Source organism: Amyelois transitella, chromosome 26 (genome assembly GCF_032362555.1).
Source record: "Amyelois transitella isolate CPQ chromosome 26, ilAmyTran1.1, whole genome shotgun sequence".
Taxonomy (NCBI): domain Eukaryota; kingdom Metazoa; phylum Arthropoda; class Insecta; order Lepidoptera; family Pyralidae; genus Amyelois; species Amyelois transitella.
The window spans coordinates 6,894,969-6,915,246 of NC_083529.1; the positions used below are offsets into that span (position 1 = coordinate 6,894,969).

The 20,278-nt window shown below is 37.4% G+C and overlaps 1 protein-coding gene across 3 annotated transcripts in view; it reads left to right on the forward strand.

The window, feature by feature from the left end:
• Positions 1–20,278, forward strand: part of LOC106138228 (endoplasmic reticulum metallopeptidase 1) — a 35,778-nt gene that overhangs the window by 5,559 nt on the left and 9,941 nt on the right. For all 3 annotated transcript variants that reach the window (XM_060951850.1, XM_060951849.1, XM_060951851.1), the window contains 10 exons: positions 2,470–2,586; positions 3,416–3,596; positions 4,258–4,416; positions 5,176–5,303; positions 7,552–7,650; positions 9,090–9,234; positions 13,404–13,555; positions 14,809–14,953; positions 15,588–15,708; positions 16,474–16,576. In XM_060951850.1, the coding sequence (XP_060807833.1) occupies positions 2,470–2,586; positions 3,416–3,596; positions 4,258–4,416; positions 5,176–5,303; positions 7,552–7,650; positions 9,090–9,234; positions 13,404–13,555; positions 14,809–14,953; positions 15,588–15,708; positions 16,474–16,576 (1,350 nt within the window). The remainder of the gene's footprint in view (positions 1–2,469; positions 2,587–3,415; positions 3,597–4,257; positions 4,417–5,175; positions 5,304–7,551; positions 7,651–9,089; positions 9,235–13,403; positions 13,556–14,808; positions 14,954–15,587; positions 15,709–16,473; positions 16,577–20,278) is intronic.

A 20,278-nucleotide genomic window follows, 5' to 3' on the forward strand; every position in this document is an offset into this window, starting at 1 on the left:
CGTGTTATTGATAGATACCTATATGCGAATTAGGAAATGATCCTTCAATAAAATTTACTACTTGTAGTGGTGTGGTCACTAGATAACGAATTATATCTTATCTTTATCCAAAGAAGAGTTATTATACGTTTGTGTTGAACTATTACCGCGTATAGTTTAAGTAGGGGCGTAACTACTTAACAAAAATCAGCCAAAATTCCCCACCATTACATTCGTTGTTAAAAATTAGCGTTTAAAAAAATATTTGTTTTTTTTTTTAGTTTTCACAAAATCACTTTTTAATTCACATCTTTCTTGTCATAATCTTTCTTAACTTTTTATTTTTTTTACCTAACGATATGTTATGTACAGTCGGGAGCAGATAAACTTGATCCCCTTTGGTGTTGTTTTATACGGATAAGTGGATTAGGTTTATCTGATTGTATGTGTGCCTTGCCTTAAATGTTTTGTTTCTTTTTCTGTATTTTTTATGCTTTTTTAAATCTATATGCATAAAATTAATTCTGTGCTTAACAGCGGGTTAACAAATCAAATTAATAAAATATAAGTATCTAATAATTATGGTTTTCTTTAAAATACGATTACTTTATAGAACACCATAATAAAATTTTTGCTTTTGGCTTCTTATTTGTTATTCATATGCTTATTAAGAAATATGAAAGATATATATATTTAGATTATCTATCAACATATTAGTAGAATCAATTGAACAGTTTTTTCTTAAATTCGTTGATAAACGCCAGGCATTTGGTAAATCTTATTAGTCGCCACGTTGTGGATGTTCCACGCATGCTCCAGAAACGGTAAAATACGAATCATCATGAACTATTGTAGTCTATTAAAAAAAAATTTAAATTTTTTTTTGGGGTCTCTAAATTTTTTTCGCTAAAATTATTTTGTCCCCTGATGCATGTGGGGTAAGTCTTACTGTTCGCATCTTCTTCTTCTCAGCATATTTTTGTCCACTGCTGAACGTATGCCTCTTCAATGGATTTCCACTTTGATCTTAATGCGGCGATCCTGGTCCAGGTCGGCCCTGCCGTCTTTTTGATATCGTCCGACCATCTGGCAGCTGGTTTACCCACACTTCGTTTTCCTGTACGGGGTCGCCAGAATAGAATCTTTTTACTCCATCTGTCATCTTCTCTGCGGCAGATATGTCCCGCCCATTGCCACTTCAGACGCGCTATTCGCACACTTATATCAGTGACTTTTGAGCGCTGGCGTATAATGTCGTTTCTGATCTTGTCCCGCAGAGAGACTCCAAGCATTGAGCGTTCCATGGCCCTCTGAGCCACTTTTAGGCGGTGAACGGTCCCGACAGTAAGAGTCCACGTCTCGCAACCGTAGGTCATAACTGGGAGAACACATTGGTCATATACTCGAGTCTTCAAACTTTGGGGTATTTTTGACTTGAAGACATCTGTCAACTTTCCAAAGGCCGCCCAGCCCAGTTGTATGCGTCTGTCGATTTCCTTTTCCATCGTGTCCTTCCCTAACCCGATCTTTTGCCCCAGATACACATACTCTTTAACTTTCTCCACCGTTATGCCGTTAATTAGAATCTGCGTTTCCGTGGGGCCCATCCACTTCATTTTCTCCAGATTCATCTTTAGGCCCACTTTCCTTGACGCCTGGCTTAAATCGTTGAGCATCTGTTTTAGATCTTCAGCTGTCTCGGAAAGTAGAACGATGTCGTCCGCAAAACGAAGGTGACTTAAATGTTCTCCGTCTATGTTGATACCCATGCCATTCCACTCTAAGGTCTTAAAAATATCTTCAAGGGCATTAGTAAAAAGCTTCGGGGATATGACATCTCCTTGGCGTACCCCTCTTTTGATATTTATTGTTGTGGAAGTGTCCTGTATCTTTGAAGTTATTGTAGCGGATTGGTATAAGTTTTTTAGCACCTGAATGTATCTGTAGTCGATACGGCATCTCAGTAGAGAGTCGAACACAGCCCAATGCTCCACAGAATCGAACGCCTTCTCATAATCTACGAAGGCAAGGTAGATTGGTCTATTATATTCGTGCGTTTTCTGTATCACTTGCCTTACAGTAAATATGTGGTCAATTGTGCTGAAGCCTGATCTAAAGCCTGCCTGCTCTATAGGTTGGTGTTCATCGAGTCGTTTAGTAATGCGTGTTGTTATTACTCGTGAGAATACTTTATAAATTTGACTCAGCAGTGCAATCGGGCGATAGTTCTTCAAATCGGTTTTGTGGCCTTTTTTGTGGAAAAGTACGACGAGACTGTTGTGCCACTGTGTTGGAATAACGCCTGAAAACAACACCTCATTAAATATCCACCGGAGTTCTTTAAGTATTGGGCGTCCACCAGCCTTAAGCAGTTCCGTGGTTATGCCATCTTCTCCGGGAGCTCTATACTGTTTGAGCTGTTTAAGAGCTAGTTCGCATGTGCAAGTATTATACCAATGCTTTGTCTGACTTTCGACCTCATCTCCATAGGTTCCTAGCACCCTGATCATATTAGTGTTTGGGGTATACCTGCTGGTGGCGTATTTAACACAACTAGTCGAGGATGACATGCCAAGGGTCATCAATGAAGTGGACGTAGCTAGAGATGTAAGATATGTTTTCAATCCTATTAATATTATAAATGCGAAAGTTTGTATGTCAGGATGTCAGTATAGATGTTTGTTACTCTTTCACGCAAAAAGTACCTACTGAATCGATTACGATGAAATTAGGTATGTGGGTAGCTAAAGACCCAGATTAACACATAGGCTTTTTATCCCAGAGTTACCGCGGGATTGATAGGGTTTCCATGCGGACGAAGTCGCGGGCGGCCTCTAGTCTTACATAAAGACGAAGTCTTGAAAAGGACTGATAGGCCACGTTTAGCTTTATGGCTTAAAAATGGCAGGTTGCTGGCCCATCGCCCAAATGAAGAATCCCAAGTTTATATCTTTCTACACATGCGTTTTGGAAGCGATAGTAGTTATAAATAGATATAAGTGATGTGACGTCAATAAGTGATACCTTGTATCCAATTTTGAAAATAAATCTATTCTATGCTATTATATTGCTGCGAGACTGTTGGCTCTATCTACCACGAAAGGGATAAAGACGTCAGTGTATGTATACATACATATAATCACGTCTAGATCCTTTGCGGGATAGACAGAGCCGGCAGTCCTGAAAGACTTATAGGCCACGTTAAGCTGTTAGGTTCAATGATAGAATTGAGATTCAGATAGTGACAGGTTGCTAGCCCATCGCCTAAAAGAAGAATCCCAAGTTTATAACCCTATCCCTTAGTTGCCTTTTACGACAGAGAGAAGAGACGGAAGTGGTCTTATTCTTTTTGTTAATGGTGCCGGAAACCACACGGCACCATCTATGTATGTATGTATGTGCATGTGTTTTTTCACTTAACTTTGGTCTCAACCAGGACTCATCAACGTTTAGCGAAGAAGCGGCGTGGAGATACTTCAATCGGATAATTGGAGACCAGCCGAGGGTGGCCGGCACCCAGTACCACTTGCAGAAGACCAGGGACATGAAGAGCATTGTCGATGGTATAGCCGCATCGGCCAGGCAGACTGTCAGGACTGATTGGCAGTTTGCTACAGGTAGTTATTAGATATATCTTGACGGCCTCTGTGGCGCAGCGGCAGTGCGCTTGTCTGTGTCACCGGAGGTCCCGGGTTCGAATCCCGGCCAGGGCATGATGAGAAACGTAATGATGAAAAATTATTTAAATTTGACATTCAATTAAAAATTATAATTTTTTTTTAAATTTATTTAATATTAAAAAAATATGTAGTAGAAACATACATTATAAGTCCGCTTTTGAGTAAAGGCGAACTTATCGCTAAGCAATCTCTTCCAGCCAACCTTTGGGGAGTGAAAGGTAAAATCCTGGAACCAGGTGGGCAGCATACCTAACAGATGTTAGTGTATATACATACATACATATGGTCACGTCTATATCCCTTGCGGGGTAGACAGAGCCAACAGTCTTGAAAAGACTGAATGGCCACATTCAGCTATTCGGCTTAACGATAGAATTGAGATTCAACTAGTGACAGGTTGCTAGCCCATCGCCTAAAAAAGAATCCCAAGTTCGTAAGCCTATCCCTTAGTCGCCTTTTACAACATCCATGGGAAATAAGATGGAGTGGTCCTATTCTTTTTTGTATTGATGCCGGAAACCACACGGCACAATCTAATAAATAATTATGTGTACCTATATTATAAAAAAAATTGTGTATTTGAATGTTTTTTTTCCAGATTCGTTTTGGCTAAACACGTCATTTCCCTTCGTGAACTATTACCAGAATTTGTCTAACGTCGTCGCCGTGTTGGAAGGCAGCGGGTTTTATACCAATGGTAGTATAGGGTCGTCCATATTGGTTAATTGCCATTACGACTCTGTACCTTACGCTTTGGGTAAGGAGGTTTAAACATATATACATACATGTAATCACGTCTCTATCTTGAAAAGACTAACATGCCATGTTCAGCTGTTTGACTTAATTATAGAATACATACATATAATCACGTCTGTATCCCTTGCGGCGTAGGCAGTGCTAACTGTCTTGAAAAGACTGATAGGCCACGTTCAGCTGTTTGGCTTAATGATAAAATAAAAATATTGTGAAATTGAGATTCAAATAATGACAGGTTGCTAGGCTATCGCCTAAAAGAAGAATTCTTAATTTATAAGCCTATCCCTTAGTTGCCTTTGCAACATCTATGGAAAAGAGATGGAGTCCTCCTTTTCTTTTCTTTATTGGTGCTAGGAATCACACGGCATAAGGAGGTTTTCAATTCAATAAATTTATGTTTATCTGATTTATTACTGTGGGTTTGAAGAAACATTTTGTATTGAAAAAATTAGTTTCTAATCAAAAAAATTCAAGGCATTTAAAAATATAAATATTATTTATACAATTTGAATTAATAAAGAATGTTACATTTTAGTATTTTCTTACTAAATTGATGATATTGGAGAAATTCAGTGCAACTATAATAAATACGGTAAATTAAAATTAACAAAAATCCAAAATAAAAAAATTACTTTAAAAAAACTTAAATACATAAAATTAGATTAAAACGTTGTAAAATAAGATATGTTTATATTGTAAAATATTTTGTCAAAATTTAAGTAAAAAATATATTTTACAATTGAAAATAAAATGTTTGCAGGTGCGTCTGACAACGTCGTGTTCTGTGCGGCCATGGCGGAGACTCTCGACAAACTGTCTCGGAGGTCGCAGAGGTTTAAACACAACATCATATTTCTGTTCAATGGAGCTGAGGAAAATCCTTTACAGGTGAGAAAAAGGAAAGTACTGCCCGAAGTCAGTATATTTTTTTGGTTATAAATTTATTTTTAAAATTTAGTGACAATGATTTAGTTACAGTTATATGTAACATGATTTTTTTTTATAATAATATGGCAATAGTTTTTAAATTGACGGCCTCTGTGGCGAAGCGGTAGTACCTACGCTTGTCTATGACACCGTGTATTTATTATAAAATTCAGTATCGTTGAGTTAGCATCTCGTAACACAAGTCTCGAACTTACTTCGAGGCTAACTCAATCTGTGTAATTTGTTCCGTTTATATTTAATTTATATTTATTTAGTGTCGCAGCTGTGGAGGGCTGTCCGTTGGTGAATCCCAATGGTTCATCAAGGGACAGATCTCCACAGCTGCAGCCATCTCACTTTAGAACAAAATGTACCAAAGGGCCTCTTCATGTTGGCTTCGGCCCCATGAACGCCTCCCAAATGACCCGAGCACATTTTACATGTACCAACATAATAAATTTTATTTATTCCAAAAACAAGTATTACAAATCACTGTAGTTGATCGGAGCCTTCTTTTATGATTTACGCCTAACTAGATTTACAATTTAGAATATTCCTTTTTTTTACATACATACATACATATGGTCACGTCTATATCCCTTGCGGGGTAGACAGAGCCAACCAGTCTTGAAAAGACTGAATGGCCACGTTCAGCTATTTGGCCTAATGATAGAATTGAGATTGAAATAGTGACAGGTTGCTAGCCCATCGCCTAAAAAAGAGTCCCAAGTTTGTAAGCCTATCTTTTAGTCGCCTTTAACGACACCCATGGGAAAGAGATGGAGGAGTCCTATTCCTTTTTGTATTGGTGCCGGGATCCACATATCACTGTTTTCCGGCTTGTCGGCATTCCTTTTTTTGTTTAAGTATATTTCTTATCTTGTGTGATAAACTAATGAATAAGTGTTTATCATATGTATCTAAAGTCAAAAATTTATCTTTTGTTTCAATGACCTACTGTCTGTCCTGAATGTCCCGTCTGTCCTGAATGTTCTGCCTGTCCTGTCTGACACATTTTAGGACAATCACATTTTGCGTTTTCTTTATTATTACAGTTATGTATTTTTATTTGAAAATTATTTTTTGGTTGCGTGCGATTATTTATTGCGAAGCAAATATAGTTTGTTTTTGAATGTTTAATAGAAAGAAAGAAAGAAAAATCTTTATCTTTATTTATTTTTATCTTTTAATGTTTGAAGGTTGTGTTGATTTTCCATGTCTTAACCCAAACTGAAGAAATTCTATTATAAATTTAATATACAGATAGTATATATTCAATTGATTATAGAATTTTTTCAATCTGTTATTTAGTAGCTTCTCTATGACTTTTGATATTGCCGATAAGACGTATATTGGTCTTCTTATAATTACTAAAGTCATCTCTATCTCCTCCTTTATAAACCGGTGTTATTATTGAGCCTTTGAGCAGGTTGGTGAATATGCCATGTTTGAAAAAAGCCAAATGAGCAATGATGGGGATAATTTCATTTTTAACATATTTTAAATATTTATCCCAGCTCGGGGCACTATTTGATTTGATATTGAACAAAATACTGTTGACTTCTGCGACGTCAGTTGTAAGATAAACGTGTGGGGTAGAGATGGTATCTCGTTGAGAAATGTTTTATGGTCTATGTTTTTAGTATTTGAAATTATTGTCTGGGCAAGGTCTTTGCCAGTATTTGCAAAATGTGTATTTGTTGACTTCATGCAGTGCAGCACATTTGCTGCGCTGTTATTTTTATTTAAGTATGTATGTATTGGGAAATTAGAAAAATTATATAAAAATTTATACAAATGCATATACGTTTCGACGAAACATGTTGTAACCCATTATACGTTTTTTATAAAACGTGTTTTGCATTTTATTATTTTTGAACTTTTTTGCTAACCAGTATACCTATTATACATTTTTGTTAAGAATTTTAACGAAACATATTGTCAATAAATTTTGGAAAACTACTTTATAAGTAAAATGAACTCATTTATAAAATGATTTTGAAATGAGTTTGTTACCGCTTCTTCTGCACAGACGCCTTGGAAGCGGCAGTAAACATAGTTTTAAGTAATTTATTTGACGTCAACCAATGTTGTTAAACCATACGTTTTGACAATTATTAAGCGATATATAGTATCCTATAGTAATGAATAAAAATTTTGAATTTTAAATTTTTTGAGTTTTTGAATTCATTAATGTTTTGTCCGCCAGGCCAGTCACGGGTTCATATCTCACCCCTGGTTCAGCGGAGTCTCCGTGGTGGTCAATCTCGACGCGGCCGGGATGAACGGGAAGCCAGCCGTGTTTCAGGTCATTATTTTCTTCTTTTTTTTTCTTATACAAGGAGAGTGTGGAGGGAAAGGTCGGAGTGGGAAGACCTAGACGAACGTATCTTGATCAAATTAAGGACGTCCTGGTAAAGGGTCAGGTCAAAAGTACCCGAAACCGCCGAGCTTGGATGAAGAGAGTTATGAATGTGGATGAAGCAAAGGAAGTATGCAGAGATCGTGGCAAGTGGAAAGAGGTAGTCTCTGCCTACCCCTCCGGGAGAGAGGCGTGATTTTATGTATGTATGTATTCTTGTCCAAACTTCAACCGGGTTAACGGATGTTAGGTAAAGGCATTATGCTGCAATAATTTATTTGGTAGCTATAGTTAAATACTTGTATCAGAATCAAAAAGATAATAATACCTCGGATGATTCAGATCTGAGATTATAATTTTTTATGAGAGAAAACATAGTGAGGAAACTTGCACCTTCGGGCAACTGGATTTGTAACCAAATGATCCAATACGGGTTAGGTTCCCATGCAAAGGTTGCGGAGGTCAGACGGGAGTCGCTTCGTGTAAAAACCTGACTCACCCAATTCAGGATCCATGGTCAAGGGCTTACCTCGAGCCCTTCACAAGACTAAAGCCAGAAGAAGAAACTAGTTTTAATACAAAACAATTAAACAACTTTGTGATTTACATAATATGTTTTATATCTTTTAGTGTTGTGTGGTTCCCGGCACCAATACAAAAAAGAATAGGACCACTCCATCTCTTTCCCATGGATGTCGTAAAAGCCGACTAAGGGGTAGGCTTATAAACTTGGGATTCTTCTTTTAGGCGATGGGCTAGCAACCTGTCACTATTTGAATCTCAATCGTATCTTAAAGCCAAATAGCTGAACGTGGCCCATCAGTCTTTACAAGACTGTTGGCTCTGTCTACCCCGCAAGGGATATAGACGTGGTTATATGAACGAATGAATGAGATGAACGAAACATACTTGAAAATTCCCCACTGTCAATATAATTACCATTTCTATGTCTACTTTAAAACGTGCGTGAGACGTTTATGAGACTACAAAAAGTCGCATTATATTACTGTAGCCCAGTGACGTTGAATAATAAACATTATAAGCCCCTCGTGGAAACAGAGCATTTAGCGCGAATTTAATTAGTAGACGTGGTTTATATCTGACGGCCTCTGTGGTTCAGCGGTAGTACGCTTGTCTGCGACACCGGAGGTCCCGGGTTCGAATCCCGGCCAGGGCATGATGAGAAAAGAACTTTTTCTGATTGGCCTGGGTCTTGGATGTTTATCTATATAAGTATTTATTATAAAAATATAGTATCGTTGAGTTAGTATCTCGTGACACAAGTTTCGAACTTACTTCGAGGCTAACTCAATCAGTGTAATTTGTCCCGTATATAAAAAATAAAATAAAAAAAATATGTATGTATGTATGTTTATATGTTTTAGGTGACGGATCCTCGTACCCTCTCGGCGTACAAACGCCGTGTGAGCCGACCTAATGCACAGTCGGTGGGAGAATTCCTGTTCACCTCAGGAATTATACCTTCCGATACGGATTTCAGGATTTGGAGGTTCTACGGTGGACTGAATGGTGAGTAAAACATATTATAGTGCATTTAATTAGATGATTAATTTAAATTGTTACTGTGTTTTTGGTTGAAGAAAACATACATACAAACATATGATCACGTCTTTATCCTTTACGGGGTAGACAGAACCAACAGTCTTGAAAAGACTGATAGGCTACGTTCAGCTGTTTGGCTTAATGATAGAATTGAGATTCAAATAGTGACGGGTTGCTAGCCCATCGCCTTAAAGAAGAATCCCAAGTTTACAAGCCTATCCCTTAGTCGCCTTTTACGACATCCATGGGGAATGAGATGGAGTGGTCCTATTCTTTTTTTTATTGGTGCCGGGAACCACACGGCACTTGGTTGAAGAATACGTTTCTGAAATAAACTACGGTTAATAGCGAAAGTAATACGTTATGATATCTGTTATTTCATTATGTTTTTTCTTTCTCTTCTTATAAATGCGACGGATAAATTCGACGGCCTCTGTAGCGCAGCGGTAGTACGCTTGTTTGTGACACCGGAGGTCCCGGGTTCGAATCCCGGCCAGGGCATGATGAGAAAATAACTTTTTCTATTCTTTCTTCGTCTATTAGCCTGGGTCTTGGATGTTTATCTATATAAGTATTTATCTTTACATATAATAAATCTATAGAAAGGTCAATTCTGTACATTGAAAATATTGAAAAAATAAATAGCAGGGGGTGTTACTGGATCGATACCAAACACAAAAATGTGATTAAAAAAATTTTTGTCTGTCTGTCTGTATGTTCAGGCATCACGTGAAAACTGACGGTTCGATTTTGATGAAACTTGGTATAATTATACCTTATTATCCTGGGCGTAAAATAGGATACTTTTTATCCCGAAAAAATACGAAGAAAAAAAAATCTTAATTTTTCAGTTTATCCATAGACGTTGTTCTGTAGAACCGCGAACACACGTTGCGTTACCCGCAGTGGATTTAGCGCCGTAACCTGTAGCACCGAAAGTCGGCTTTGGCTTGAACCGTTTGCTGCACAAGCGGGCCGCTACTAATTACTATTAAAAAATACTACATAGCTACATTAATTCCCATCAAGCTGAAAATGAGTATAATTATTTAAAACACAATCAAAAGCATTATGTCAAAATTCCCCATGATTCCGGTTTAAGGAAAAAAAATTACTTACGGTCAAAGGTAAAAAATGGGTGTATCGCAATTTTCTTTAAAACGGTAAGTTTTTCAAATTACCTCAGACATAAATTGTAGATCATAAAGTTATCTATAAAAAAGGTATCAATAATTTTTTTCAACAAAGCTACCGTTTCTGAGATATAACGATGCAAAAAGTTGCAAGCGTCATAATATGCATCCGTTTCCTTGCCACCTCTGAGGTAGTGTACTATTAGCGCGTTTTATTTTAACACTAGCTGTGCCCGCGACTTCGTCCGCGTGGAATAGTTATTTTGGGCATCATATTTATTTTTGCAAACATCCTCCTCGGCTTTATCAATTATAGCTGCTAATTGTTATGCGACTTGGCGACGACTTGGCCCACATCATTACCCGCGACCGAACGGAGACCGTATAGTGAGATGAGAGGCCTTTGCCCAGTAGTGGGATCTTACAGGCTGATACTTTACTTTAAAATAGTAATATCTTCTAAGATGTTCATTGAAATTAAGTGATATCAAAGACAGTTGTGTTTACAATTAAATACTCATAATCAAAACAATCTTAAAAGATAGACATAATCAGTTTAAAAGTAGGTAAGAGGTAAAAACAGACAAACATACAAAGGAAGTAAGGTAAAGGGCGTGGTCACGCGTATTAGAAAGAACGCTGGTTCGCCGTATTAAATGTATCGCTGCAAATTGCTTATAACGACTATATCTCAAAACCTATTCGTCTGATTTACACACTGTAAATGGAAATTTTAGTCTACATGAAAAGCCGAAAGTAATAAACATATTTATTTGGATAAGGATTAATACTGAATTTATGAAAATTGGTTTCAAAATAACTTATGTTTATAATGAAAAAATAATCTTAAAAAATGAACATAAAAGTGGTTATTGTAAGTAAACCTTAAGAGATAGATATATGCTCTCGCGGATTTTTTTGTGGCAAAAAATGAGTACTTCACATCTTTAGTACATTGTTTTACTATATCTTTGTTGGTTTGCGCAGCGTTCGCGTGGAAAGCTCGCAGATGGCCGACTCATTCAACTTTCACCTGCATTGTTGACGTTTCCCGTAGAAAATCCGGGATAAAATGTAGCCTATAGCCTTCCTCGATAAATAGACAATCTAACAGTGAAAGAATTATTCAAATCGGTTCAGTAGTTTCTGAGATTAGCGCGTTTAAACAAACAAACAAACAAACAAAACAAACTCTTCAGCTTTATAATATTAGTATAGATTTTTATTATTAAACTTGAAAAAGTCTGAAATAGGTTAGAATAAACACGTGTTTTCACTACGCAGTGGCACTCAAGACTAACTTTCACATTTATTATTTTAAAAAAATAGAATAACCCTAAGTGAAGAAAATCATCTTAGGACAATAATAGAGATTACAATTATCAAATTTAATGCAATAATCAAATCTATACTAATATTATAAAGCTGAAGAGTTTGTTTTGTTTGTTTGTTTGTTTGTTTAAACGCGCTAATCTCAGAAACTACTGAACCGATTTGAATAATTCTTTCACTGTTAGATAGTCTATTTATCGAGGAAGGCTATAGGCTACATTTTATCCCGGATTTCCTACGGGAAACGTCAACAATGCAGGTGAAAGTTGAATGAGTCGGCCGTCTGCGAGCTTTCCACGCGAACGCTGCGCAAACCAACAAAGATATAGTAAAACAATGTACTAAGATGTGAAGTACTCATTTTTTGCCACAAAAAAATCCGCGAGAGCATATATCTATCTCTTAAGGTTTACTTACAATAACCACTTTTATGTTCATTTTTTAAGATTATTTTTTCATTATAAACATAAGTTATTTTGAAACCAATTTTCATAAATTCAGTATTAATCCTTATCCAAATAAATATGTTTATTACTTTCGGCTTTTCATGTAGACTAAAATTGCCATTTACAGTGTGTAAATCAGACGAATAGGTTTTGAGATATAGTCGTTATAAGCAATTTGCAGCGATACATTTAATACGGCGAACCAGCGTTCTTTCTAATACGCGTGACCACGCCCTTTACCTTACTTCCTTTGTATGTTTGTCTGTTTTTACCTCTTACCTACTTTTAAACTGATTATGTCTATCTTTTAAGATTGTTGTTGATTATGAGTATTTAATTGTAAACACAACTGTCTTTGATATCACTTAATTTCAATGAACATCTTAGAAGATATTACTATTTTAAAGTAAAGTATCAGCCTGTAAGATCCCACTACTGGGCAAAGGCCTCTCATCTCACTATACGGTCTCCGTTCGGTCGCGGGTAATGATGTGGGCCAAGTCGTCGCCAAGTCGCATAACAATTAGCAGCTATAATTGATAAAGCCGAGGAGGATGTTTGCAAAAATAAATATGATGCCCAAAATAACTATTCCACGCGGACGAAGTCGCGGGCACAGCTAGTTATAAAATATAGTATCGTTGAGTTAGTATCTCGTAACACAAGTCTCGAACTTACTTCGAGGCTAACACAATCTGGGTAATTTGTCCCGTATATATGTATATTATGTTTTTTCCTTGTCTTCTTGACGTATGACGATTTTATTTTTTCAGTAGGTACCTAACAAAAAAAAAAGAAAGTAAGTAAATGCTTTATTGTTCACTAAAGGAGTACATTACTAATATAAAACAGTAGTACAGAACTACAAAGGCGGGCGTATCCCTAAGTGGGATCTCTTCCAGACAACCTAAAAAAAGTTCTCTTTTTAATGAAATAAGTGCCGTGTGGTTCCCGGCACCAATACAAAAAAGAATAGGACCACTCCATCTCTTTCCCATGGATGTCGTAAAAGGCGACTAAGGGAAAGGCTTACAAACTTGGGATTCTTTTTTAGGCGATAGGCTAGTAACCTGTCACTATATGAATCTCAATTCTATCATTAAGCCAAACAGCTGAACGTGGCCATTCAGTGTTTTCAAGACTATTGGCTCTGTCTACACCGCAAGGGATATAGACGTGATCATATGTATGTATGTTTTAATGAAATCTTTTTTCTACCAAACAGGTATAGATATAGCGTTCACGAAGTTCGGCCACGTGTACCACACGCGCTATGACCACCCTGACCTCGTGCGTAGCGGCGTCTTACAATGCGCCGGGGACATGGTCATGGGCCTCGTCAGCGAGCTGGCTGACGATGACGATATGGGGAATAAGGTACGAATCCTCATTGTCGAGATATTGGAGTGAAAGATCGTGAGAAAACCTGCACATCCTAGCAGATAAAATAAATAATACATACATACATACATATGGTCACGTCTATATCCCTTGCGGGGTAGACAGAGCCAACAGTCTTAAAAAGGCTGAATGGCCACGTTCAGCTATTTGGCTTAATGATAGAATTGAGATTCAAATAGTGACAGGTTGCTAGCCCAACGCCTAAAAAAGAATCCCAAGTTTGTAAGCCTATCCCTTAGTCGCCTTTTACGACATCCATGGAAAAGAGCTGGAGTGGTCCTATTCTTTTTTGTGTTGGTGCCGGGAACCACACGGCACTGCCGGGACGACACTACTAAAATAAATAATAAATAAATAAATATATACGGGACAAATGACACATATTGAGTTAGCCTCGAAGTAAGTTCGAGACTTGTGTTACGAGATACTAACTCAACGATACTATATTTTATAATAAATACTTAGATAGATAATCATCCAAGACCCAGACCAATCAGAGAAAGTTCGTTTCTCATCATGCCCTGAGATAAGATGGTGATTTTCATCAGATGGGCATGATAAGAAAAAAATTACCTCTGATTGGCCAGGGTCTTGGATGTTTGTCAATATAAGTATTTATTTTTTGTTGCCATTTGTTAAATGAATTTTGAACAAATATTTGAACCACCTTATTAAAACTAAAATAAATTTAAATAAAACTAATTAAGGAAAAATCTAATTATTATAATTATTTATTTAATATAGTATCGTTTAGTTTGTGTCTAGTAATAAAAATCTGTTACTTCCAGCTAACTTAATATGTGTCATTTGTCCCGTATATATTTGTCGTATTTATTTATATATTTATGTACATCAAGGAAAAAAGAATTAGAACTTTAACTAAAGAGAAATTCAGTACAAATTATTATTTATTTTACATTAATTTAATATTGGTTTGTTTCTGCTGCAAAAGTTATTTTCTTCTACAATTGTTATGTAATGAATAATTGTATAATTATGCTTATAAAGGTACTTTACTAAGGCTTTTAAATTTGTGATTCACCTTTGAGGCAATGGGCTAGCAACCTGTCACTATTTGAATCTCAATTCCAACATTAAGCTGAACGCTGAACTTTTCAGTCATCTTAGGACTATTGGCTCTGTCCTTAACTCAAGGGATATAACCGTGATTATATGTATGTACGTTGTATTTCATCAAAATTAAATGTATCTATCTCTATTTATTCCAGGCCCCTCCAGAAACAACGGTATACTTTGACTTTCTAAACACTTTCATGATTTGGTATCGCCTACCAGCCGCATACGCTGTAGACGTGTTAGTCGCTTTATTGGGAATTCTCAGCGTGGGATACTACGTGTGGCTGGTCGGAGCTAGTAAGTATTCCTTAGTATCTATGTAATCGAATGCCAATTTTACATTATTGTAAGTATCTACCTATTTATATGATAATGAAATTTTATATGGCGTGTGGTTCCCGGCACTAAGTAATATAAAAAAATAGGACCACTCCATCTCTTTCACATGGATGTCGTAAAAGTCCGCTAAGGGAGTAGAGCTTATAAACTTGGGATTCTTCTTGTAAGCGATTGGCTAGCAACCTGTCACTATTTGAATCCCAATTGCACAATGCAGCTGAAGTCTTATCGAGATTGTTGGTTCTGTCTACCCCGCAAGGGATATAGACGTGACCATATATATATGTATATCATATATATATATATTTATCAATAATATGAACTGGTAAAGACTAGGTCGGAGTGGGAAGACCTAGACGAACGTATCTTGATCAAATTAAGAACGTCCTGGTAAAGGGTCAGGTCGAGAGTAAACGAAAACGCCGAGCTTGCATGAAGAGAAGAGAATGTGGATGAAGCGAAGGAAGTGTGCAGAGATCGTGGCAAGTGGAAAGAGGTAGTCTCTGCCTACCCCTCCGGGAAAGAAGCGTGATTTTATGTATGTATGTATGTATGTATGAACTGGTAAAAAGAAACCGGTATATATTTCCAGGATGGTCCACGATAAACGAGTTACTGATAACGTGCGCGGGCCGCGTGGCCGCCATGTTGTGCGGAGTCGTGGTCACGCTCATATTAGTGCCAATTATGGTCGCGTCTACTGTTCAGATGAGGTAATGCGCTGTTTGTAGTCTAGTTTTTAAGTTAAACACATACATACATACATATGGTCACGTCTATATCCCTTGCGGGGTAGACAGAGCCAGCAGTCTTGCAAAGACTGAAAGGCCACGTTCAGCTATTTGGCTTAATGATAGAATTGAGATTCAAATAGTGATAGGTTGGTAGCCTGTCGCCTAAAAAAGAATCCCAAGTTTGTAAGCCTATCCCTTAGTCGCCTTTTACGACATCCACGGGAAAGAGATGAGGGTGGTCCTATTCTTTTTTGTATTGGTGCCGGGAACCACACGGCACTTATTAATTCTGCTATAATGGGAATGAGACGTAGAATGTATGTTTTTTATTAGCTTTGTTCATTTAAAATTATGCTCCACCTGTCACAATAAAAATTTGGCATGATGATAGTATGTAGCTGTACATTTTATAATATATAAGTCTTGTAAAATTTGGTTCCCTTTTTAGACGATGGGCTAGCAACCTGTCACTATTTGAATGTCAATTCTATCATTAGGCCTAATAGCTGGACGTGGCCATTCAGTCTTGAAAAGACTGTTAGTTCTGTCAACCCCGCGAGGGATATAGACGTGACCATATGTATGTATGTAAGTCTTGTAAAACCATCTAAATCTTCAATTAAAAAACGATTTTAAATTTCAGAAGTCTCAGACTAGACTTTTTAATTTTTTTGGCGTATTTGTAAAGTTTCTAAGGATCATGATACGATGAATGAAACCCGTTTACACAATTTTTCCTTTCAGATATCTAACACAGCCGTGGATAGTAGTTCCTATATACTGGATGCCATACGTTATCACTGTTGTGAGTGTGTCTCAGCTTTACGACATGTGGCGAGCGAAAAGGGTAAGATAAATACATACATACATACATATGGTCACGTCTATATCCCTTGCGGGGCAGACAGAGCCAAAAGTCTTGAAAAGACTGAATGGCCACGTTCAGCTGTTTGGCTTAATGATAGAATTGAGATTCAAATAGTGATGAGGACAACTAGTCCTGATTTATAATTTTTGACGAAATAAAACTCTGGACTCGATAAAAAGATGTGTATTCGGAAAAACGTTCAAAAAAAGGCGGGAAGATTTTTCTTCTTTTTTTTTTACAATGGAAATTGCGCACAGATAATTAATTGGCGCAAACATGCCCCCGGGCGTTGAAAGCCTCTCTTTCAACCAAACTCTGCGTCGACGGGTAGAGGGCAAATCCTATTGAAAGCTCTTCGTATGACTCCAACAGATGTGGTGATGTCTGCCACCCGAACAATTCCATCTGATCCAGGATGGACGGCAATGACTCTTCCCAATCGCCATTTGAGAGGAGGTAGATGATCTTCCTTTACGACGACCAATGCACCCAGCTTCAGTGTATCGTTGCCCTTTTGCCACTTGATTCTGTGCTGCAACTCAGACACGAACTCCTTACTCCAACGAGCCCAAAAATGCTGGCGTAGCTGCTCTATTCGTTGGAAACGTGATAATGAAGCAGTGGAATGGTCCTTGATATCATGCCGTGGAAGTGAAGTAAGAGGCCGGCCTATCAAAAAATGTCCTGGAGTCAATGGGGTGCAATCTGCTGGATCGGAAGACAGAGGCGTCAGTGGACGTGAATTTAATATTGCCTCAATCTGGACTAACGTGGTGTTAAGTTCTTCAAACGTAAGGTTACAATTTCCCAACACTCGCCTAAGGTGGAACTTTGTTGACTTAACACCCGCTTCCCAAAGACCGCCGTAATGAGGGCTATACGCAGGGATAAAATGGAATTTGATACCATCATTAGCTAATTGTTCGCTCAAGGAATCACAATTAGTTTTAAGAAACTTCGAAAGTTCATTGCAGGCCCCTACGAATGAGGTACCGTTATCGGAATTAATATCATCGGGCTTTCCCCGTCGCGAAATAAATCGAAATAATGCTAATAAATACTTATTACTCGTTAAGTCACTCACCAGCTCCAAATGGATAGCTTTAGTGGTGAAACACACAAAAATTGCAATGTACACTTTTATCAGCTTACATCCGCGACCTTGCCGACTAGCAGCCATGATGGGACCAGCATAGTCCACACCAGTGCACTGAAAGGGGTAACCGCCTGGAAGGAGACGCTGCTGTGGTAAATTGCCCATTATAGGACTAACTGTTCTACCTGATATGCGACAGCAACGTAGGTACACACTTACGATAACAACTCTTCGCTAAATTTCGTCCGCCTATAGGCCAGTACGAATCTCTAATAGAAGCCAACATCAATTGTGGGCCTGCATGCATTAACCTTATATGTTCAAATTCAAAAAGTAATTTTGTAAATTTATGAGTGGACTGTAAAATAATAGGGTGCTTTTTTTTAAAACAAAACAAGGAATTAACTAAGCGTCCTCCAACACGCATTATTTTATTATCATCAAGAAATACATTAAATTTAATAAGGGCGCTTTTATTTGGCAATTTACCAGAAAGCATTTCATACTCAGGAAATGATTCCTTTTGACTTTGGATAATGACAACATTTAGTGCATCCTGCAAATCATCTTGTGACAGAAATTTACTAGCTGTAGGCTTTTTTCTACACAATTTAATAAATTTTAAAACAGTACCTACAGTGCGGATAAGCCTTAAATAATTTGAAAATCTACTAAAATCTATAAGAGTGTAACTTAGACTATCATTACGAATAGTAGCGCTCAAAGAAACAGAAGGTCGAGTTTCAGGCAGATCGTTTAACTCTAATGATTTACATGGAGAAGGCCAATGTGAACTATGTTGCTTTAGAAAGCTGGGACCGCTCCAACATAAATACAAAGATTTCAGAACACTAATATCTCTTATAAATATTAGTTTTTTCAGTCATATGACCTAACTGTATATATTTAGACATGAAATCTCGATACATAGTGCCATAGTCAGGCTTTGATTTCAGTCTACGTTCTAGAGAATAAAAACATTTAGATGCCCTTTGGGATGAGTCTCCTAACATGGAAGGACTTTGCTTCATTGGAATACGAACACAAAAATGACCATCATCTAAACGTGTCGTATTTTTCAAAAAATGTTCCTCACATCTCCTTTCTCCAGGTGAATATTGAGAGAATGGAGGGTTTATCTCTTCCAGATTCCAAAACTTTACCAAATCATTGTGAATTTTATTAAAATCATCATTAAAAGGGGAATCTGTCTGAGTAAAATTACAAGAAATATCATTTGACCTACGCTTACCTGGATTATAAGTAACAGGACCGGAAACTATCCAGCCTAGTAACGTGTCACACAGTACCGGCTTACCTACACCTAGTCTAATTCTCTGTGACCCGACCAAGTCCCAGAAGAGATCAGCACCTATTAATATATCTACTTCTGACGGCTTATTAAATGTGGGGTCCGCTAAAAATATATTATCTGGAATATTCAAGTCTAAAATGTCGATTTCACGACAAGGCATAACACTCATTAATGATGGCAAAATAAAACAACTCAACTTTGCAGTATAAGAGTTGTATAAAGACGTCATCTTTACGTGACAAATTTTGCCTACGTGAGAACTCACGTTATTTATGCCATAGACTGAACCATTAACATGACTAGTATTCAAATTGAGCCGAGTACATAAGCGTTCTGTCATAAATGATGAGGTACTACCACTATCAAGCAGGGCCCGCACTATGTGCTCACGATCGTTCTGATCACATAACTTGATGAGAGCGGTAGACAACAAAACACCACCGCGGTGTTCACCGTTATCACCACAAGACGAACTGAGATCCGCAGACAAAGTTAAATTATTTGCACTCGCATCAGTGCTTGTCCCAGCGTCAGCGGGCGGTAACGAAGGCATAGAAACAAATGAGCTATCTCGTGATGTATTTTTATTATCATTATTATTGCAAGAATTTGAAACACGCTTATTATCCGTCAAATGCAACAATATATTGTGACGGCGTTTACACAATTTGCAACCCAGCCTTTTACAACGATTGGCGAAATGACCAATACGAAAACAATTGTAACAAACTTTATAGTTAGGCATTAACTTGTAACGGGCATCTACACTAAGCGCAAGGAATTGTGAACAACTACTTAACAAGTGATCTGACTTACAGTACGGACACGACTTATTATTTAAATTATTATTATTGGGATTCTGGGCAACAAGCATAGATTGTATCCTACCTGTACTATGCTTAGAGGGAGAAGCATTATTGCGAGCTCGCGCTAACTCTAAAGTTTCCAACAAGTCAGAGCGCGTGCGAATGAATTGTAGGAATGTACTAAATGTAATTACTATATCTTTATCTATGCGACCCTTATGATCCTCCCACTCACGCAATGTTTGCTGATGTAATTTACAAGTCACTATATATATTAATAAAGTGTCCCAGTGTTTCACAGGCTCACCTAGTGACTCCAATGCACGTAGATTTTTATTAAGTTGATCAATTAAATCTTTTAACACAAAAGATGACTCTTTCACTATAGTGTTTAAATTAAATAAGGAGGATAAATGATTCTGCACCAATAATCTTTTATTGTCAAAACGATCACATATCAATTT